The sequence below is a fragment of the Mauremys mutica genome, chromosome 15 (assembly GCF_020497125.1).
Source record: "Mauremys mutica isolate MM-2020 ecotype Southern chromosome 15, ASM2049712v1, whole genome shotgun sequence".
In the NCBI taxonomy this organism is placed as follows: Eukaryota; Metazoa; Chordata; order Testudines; family Geoemydidae; genus Mauremys; species Mauremys mutica.
Genome location: NC_059086.1, coordinates 3,808,187 through 3,814,186, shown reverse-complemented (window position 1 = coordinate 3,814,186; position 6,000 = coordinate 3,808,187). Strand labels below are relative to the sequence as shown.

The 6,000-nt window shown below is 63.1% G+C and overlaps 1 protein-coding gene across 4 annotated transcripts in view; it reads right to left on the bottom strand.

Moving 5' to 3' along the window:
* The window catches only part of SAMD4B (sterile alpha motif domain containing 4B), a 33,486-nt gene continuing 27,486 nt past the window's right edge, over positions 1–6,000 (bottom strand). For all 4 annotated transcript variants that reach the window (XM_044988640.1, XM_044988643.1, XM_044988641.1 and 1 more), the window contains exons 5-13: positions 5,508–5,617; positions 4,973–5,059; positions 4,111–4,417; positions 3,259–3,344; positions 2,808–2,926; positions 2,189–2,384; positions 1,197–1,320; positions 602–685; positions 1–171 (exon numbers count right to left, since the gene is read on the bottom strand). In XM_044988640.1, the coding sequence (XP_044844575.1) occupies positions 143–171; positions 602–685; positions 1,197–1,320; positions 2,189–2,384; positions 2,808–2,926; positions 3,259–3,344; positions 4,111–4,417; positions 4,973–5,059; positions 5,508–5,617 (1,142 nt within the window). In that variant the 3' untranslated portion in view covers positions 1–142. The remainder of the gene's footprint in view (positions 172–601; positions 686–1,196; positions 1,321–2,188; positions 2,385–2,807; positions 2,927–3,258; positions 3,345–4,110; positions 4,418–4,972; positions 5,060–5,507; positions 5,618–6,000) is intronic.

The following is a 6,000-nucleotide window of genomic DNA, read 5'->3' as shown; positions in this document are numbered from 1 at the left end:
CGCCCAGGCGGAGTTGATGGCAAATGCTGGGGGAGGGCGGGAGGGGGGTGGGGTGGAAGATTCAACCACCCCTTTAAGCACCCCCCCAAAAATAAAGAGAACCCCATAAAGCTTCTCAGGAACCACGGATCCCCGAGGCTGGTCAGATGCTGGAGGTCTTGTCGGTGCCATCTGTTAGGAGAGAAAACAGGCCCGGAGAGCGTTGAGTGTTGAGGCGGAAGGGGACGAGTCGTCCCCCCCGTGGCTGGGTTCGGGCCAAGGGGGTTCATAAGGGGCCGCTGATTCCGTGACAAGAGAGAAGCCAGGAATTCACTGGCCCCCCCCCAAACGCCAAGAGTAGCGGGAAGTCTCGGCCCAGGGTTTCACTGCCGACTACGCCCAGCTGCATGCTGGGTTCCGCCACAGGAGCCCCGTTGCCGACAAGGTCGCCGCTAGATCCGTGCGCCCCATGCGTCTGGCTGCGATCTAGGGCTGTGAGAGCGTCGCCCACCCTGGGGCGGGGTCAAGGGGAGGGTTTGGGCCCCATCTCGGTCTCCCTGGGACCTGCTGGCTTGTTCCCCCTCGAACACCCTCCCCTCCCGGGGCTGACCCCGCATCTCACCGCCCAGCGCGTGCTCCGTCATGCTCAGGCACAGCGACTCCAGCGTGGGGTTGATCTCCAGGTCTGTTCCGGGGATCTGGCAATCTACAGGGTGGTGGGGGAAGAAGGGGATTAGCCACGTGGCCCCCACACTCCCTGGTGGGTGATGGAAACTGGATTCATGCAGCACTCATGTGACCGCCCTGGCCCACCCCGCAAGGTGGCAGCTTCGAGCCTCATCCCCTTATTAACCCGTGCGCTGCCACCTTCTCCACTGAAAAACAGTCTGTGATGGAGAATCCAATGACTGGGCCAGGAATAGAACCCAGGAGTCCTTGCTCCCAGCCCCCACTGCTCTAATCCACTCCCCTCCCAGTACCAGGGATAGAATCCAGGAGTCCTGACTTGCAGCAGACGGACACTGCTTGCCAACACGTGCAGCCTGCTCTGGGGAGGAGCACGACAGGCTTACACCCCACAGCCCAGACAGCTGGAGAGCGAGTTGGCGGCAGACGGCCTCCCACCGGCCTGAGCTGGGCAGAACAGTCTCTCCAAGAACAGCTCCTGTCCTGAGTCTGCCCCGGGCTGGTACCCGGAGAGCCACCCGGCTACTCACCCTGGGGGAACATGATGATGGCCTGCGGGGACGTGTGGACGGGTAGCGAATGGGTGCGCTGGACCGAGCTGCGGCTCTGGCCGGGCATGCTGTTGCTGCCCCCGGGATTGGCGAACCACAGGTTCTGCGGAGAGGGGAAAGGCAGGGATAGAGGATGCAGGAGCCTGGCCCAGAGCAGCTGGATCCGCCAGGCTCAGCAGCGCCAGCCTGGCACACGGGGGACCCGGAGACAATGTTCAATAGCAGCCAAGGATCGGGGTGGCCCCGAGTCACGCTCCCCTGGGAGGAGCAGCGGAGCCGGGAGAGGGGGCCGGGCTCCCGTGCCCGAGCAAGTCGCAAGGCCCTTCTGCGCAAGGGGGAAGGTCCTGGCGCCTCCCAGGGGCGGGGAGGTGACACTGCAAGGGGAGAGCCCAGCTCGATTCTGCAATCCTAGGGCCGGCAGAGAGAACCCAGCTTTCCGACCTCACAGAGCGGCTCTTAACCCTCCCTCCTCCAAACAGGGAGCCCCACCAGGCCATTTGGAGAGCAGAAATTCATTAAAAAAAAAAGGGGGGGGGAATCAATTTATCCTGCTCTAGCCACTAGATCCCACTCCTTTCCTACAGCCAGGAATGGGGCTCAGGAGTCCTCCCTCCCCCAGGCCTGTCCTGCTCTAACCACTAGCACTGGGGATAGAACCCAGGAGTCCTGGTTCCCAGCCCCCCCTGCTCTAACCGCTAGACCCCACTTCCCTCCCAGGGCTGGGGATAGAATCTAGGGGTCCTGGATCCCAGCCCTCCCCAGTGGACCCCTCTCCCCTCCCAGCCCTGTGTTCATGGACCTAGACATTTCTCTCTATAACCTGCTGACCTAGACAAACGAGCCCTTCTAGACTGGCACCCACGGCTCCCGTTCATTGTAAAAATCCCTTCGGCTCGGCTGGGGCTTCAGCCAGAGCCACAGGGGAGTCGGGTCAGAGCCTCGGGCGACACCACCCGCCCCGCCGGACTCACCTGGCGTCCCTGGCTCCCGATGGGGCTGGTAAGTGCATGCCGGGGCAAGACCCCTCCAATCCCCGCTGGGCTCAGCAGCCCCAGGCGGCTCGGGGGCATGGCCCGAGGGGGCATCTGGAACGGCCGCTGCCCTCGGCGCGCAACGCCCACCCCCACAGATCCAGCTATGGGGAGAGAGTTGGAACCAAAAGCCCATCTGGGGGAGGGGAAAAGGCAAAAAAATAAAATAAAAGGACTGTTCTGAAGTCACCAGAGATTCTAGCTACTTGCTGCATCCCTTGGGATTGACCCCCCGCCTCCCAATTTCACCTGGGACAGGTCTTTGGCGCGCCCCCTCCCACAGCAGCCCATTTCGGGGCGTGAGACACACCTGAGCCAAGTGAGCCGTGCTGTGTTGCCGGGTGGGGGCCCCACGAGGGAAGCTGGGAGGCCCGAGGCAGCCTAAGTTGCACATCAAGGCAGAGCCGGGGCCAGAATCCAGGTCCTGGAGAGCCCGATTCACTGGGCCATACTGTCCAGCCAGATCACCCAGGGGGGGTTATTCAGCACTGTCCCCGCCCCCGTACTCCCAGCCTTCATGCCAATCCACAGCTGAGCCCTGCACACCGGCCGCACCTACCCTTTCTGCTGGCGGTACCCTTGCATGTCCAGCACGGCCTTCCGGGGGAACGCTCGCAGCAGCTTCAGCACCTGCTGCTTCCAGGACAACAGCCGCTTCTTCTGCGTCTCCGTGAATGCCTGTGGCGCACAGGGACAGCGCCGTCAGGACGCTGGGCCGGCGCCAGGGCATAGGGAGGGGGCGGGAGCAGCCGCGGGGAGGAGGGGGGCACTTTGCTACGGAGAGCGGAGGGATTCGAGCACACATCCAGCCCAAAGCAGATGTGGGTGTGGAGGTGTTGTGTGTGTGTGGGGGGGGAGAGGGGGCGGTGTCCTTAAATGACCTGCTTGGATCAGTTCAACAGCACTGGGGCCTGGGCTGCTGGGCACGGCGGAGCAGAACCCAGGAGTCCTGAGGGGAGCCAGCAGCCCCCGCCCCCAGGATCAGAGGGAAGTTTCCATGCAGACGATACCTCGTGAGTCAGGCACTTCTCTATGAGCTGGAGGTAACTGGTGATGTTCTCCTCGTCGGGCCGGGAGACGAGCAGCTGCGTGCACACTGCGAGGGGAGCAGAGGGGTTACTCCCCAGGCCCTTCCAGAGCATCTCCCCTCCGCCCCCTGCCCGATGCTCAGCATCATGCCCCCGGGAGGGGGGTCAGCAGAGGGGGATGCTGCAGCTCAGAGAAGAAGGGACTCGCCCAAGGACAAGCGGTGAACATGGAGCAGGGCTGGAAAGAACCCAGGAGTCCTGCCCAGTCCCACCACTGCTCTAACCATTCAATCCCCACTTCCCTCCCCCAGCCAGGAGTAGAACCCAGGAGTCCCAACTCCCAGCCCCCCACCCCCTGCTTTCACCACTAGACCCCACTCCCCACCCAACTGGAATAGAACCTGGGTCCAGGCCCCCCTGCTCTAACCCCTACACCCCACCTCCCTCCCCCAGCCAGGAATAGAAGCCAGGATTCCCGACCACCCAGAGTCAGGAAGAGAACCCAGGTGTCCTGGGCCTAACACCCAGCGCCAACCTTCCTCTACCAGCTAGAGAACCCAGGCATCCTGAGCCCAGCTCCCGCCCCCTCTCCCGACAGATGGTTTAAGTCATCCAGCCAAGTGGGAGTCAGGGGAACCCACCCACCTGAAACAGGGCTGGAGACATCAGTCAGCCCCAGCCACACATGCCAACACGAAGTCACCGCCCCCATCTGGGAGGGAAGCAGTAGCGCGCCCTCTAGCGCCCCGGGACCCCCACAACGGGCTCCCTGAATGCCCCTGGGGGAAAGGCAGTGCCCTCTGGACCGGACGCCGGGCACGGGGACGCCCTTACCTTTCCCCATCACCCGGGTGAACTGCCCTGGGATGTCCCCTTCCGCGATGGGTGCCGTGGCCGACTCCCCGTCGCAGGGGGAGGCCGTCTGGGACGGGAAGCCGTCCACTGCAGGCTCCTTGTCTTCTGCCCCGTTGGTGGCTTTGTCCAGGCCCGGCCTGGGGGCTCCGTGGCGCTCGGGCAGCGCCTGCTGCCCCTCCTTGGGCGTGGCCAGGGCCTGCAGGGAGCTGTAGGCTTTGATGGGCGTGATGATTATCTGCTGGAGCTCCTGGAGCGCATTCCACAGGTTCCCTCCTTCTAGGATGTCCTGCGGAGGGGCCAGGGAAAGGGGGTGGAAGAAAGGGCAAAGGGGGTGGGGAAGATGCCATGAAAAATGAAGGGCAGCCCCACGTCTCAGAAAGGGCCAAGGGGCTCAGTGGTCCAAGCATCAGGCTCAGAGCACCCGGGATCACAGGTTCGAGTCCCAGCAGCCCCGTGGCAGGTAATTTAGGACTCGCAGCCACACAATCCTGTTTGCCGTGCACGGCACCTGCCCCGAGATCTTGGGTTTTAACTCCCCCAGCTGCTGTGCCGCGGGCCACGCCTGGCTGCGGTTCAGAGGCGCAATCTGCCACGCCGTGAATTCCAGTAGCACCTAGAGGCCCTGACTTCCCCGCCCTTTGCACCGGGTGCAGTGCAGGCCCCGACCGAGAGGCACAGATCCCAAGGAGCTCACAGCCCAAGCAAGGACTGCGACCCCAGATTTACAGATGGGGAGATTCGAGGGGCCTAAGGAAACACGAGGAATCAACCCCGGGTCTGGCTGCCTTGACCCCGAGGCCTCCAGCTCAGACCTCGCAGGGGAAGCCGGTGGGTCTTTTACCTTCTCCAGAGACTTGAGAACGCTCTGCCTCTCCCGCAGCTTCTGGATGCTCAGGGCAATTTTGTGCCTGGCTCCTTTGGTCACGTTCTGTGCAGGAAGGAAGAGACGTGGGAGCTAAGGCGACAGCCACGGATGCAGCCACCCCCGCCCCTGACAGACTCAGAGACACACCTGGGAACAGGTCCCAGCCGCAGGTGCCCCTGGGTGCCACAGAGTCCGACAGGAACCCAGGGCTCTTCCGTGGTATTCGCCCCACGGGTAGGTGGGAATTTCGGGCTCTGGGCTGGAGGTATCCAGAGAAGCCCCTGGAATTTAGCGATCGGCTCAGATCAGGAGCTATGGGGACGGTGATGGGTGCCCATGTGTTTATGCAGTCCTGAGAGCCCCTTCCCAGCTGGCGGGTGCCGGAGCAGCCCCCTGAATCTGTGGAAGACACATGTCCTATGACACCACAGCCCCCCCCCCGCCAGGTGGCTGCTGCCCCCAGGAAGCGCACGGTCGAGGGGAGGCTGGGACCCTGCTGTCCCCTCCTCACCTGGGACTCCAGATGCTGCTCCGTGAGGGTCATCATCTCTTCGTACGTCATCTGGGAGAAGAGGGCTGCGTACTTGTGCAGACGAAGGCTCTTCAGCCACGAGGGGACGTCTGCGGAGACGGGAGAGACCGACTCTTGAGTGTGCACCTAGGCCGCCACCCACCGGCCAGGCCTGGGGAAGCTTCCGCGGCCGCAGGATGGAGACAGCTCCCGGGACCGCCGGCGTTACGCACCGGCCGCTCCGGGGCTCCCCAGAGCCAGAGGAACATTCCCCTTTCCAGGCAGGGCCTTCTCAGGCGACAAGGGGCGTGTGTAAGAGAGGGTATTGGAAGGGCATTCGACCATCTTCTGGGGAGACGAGATTACAGACCAAGGCTGGCTGCTACCCACAGCAGTTTCCCATCATTAGAGCCCTGAAAATCCATGGATTCCCGCTTCATATCTGGGGACCATTTTTGCAGATAGTGGATTGGATGCAGATACAACCGTGCAG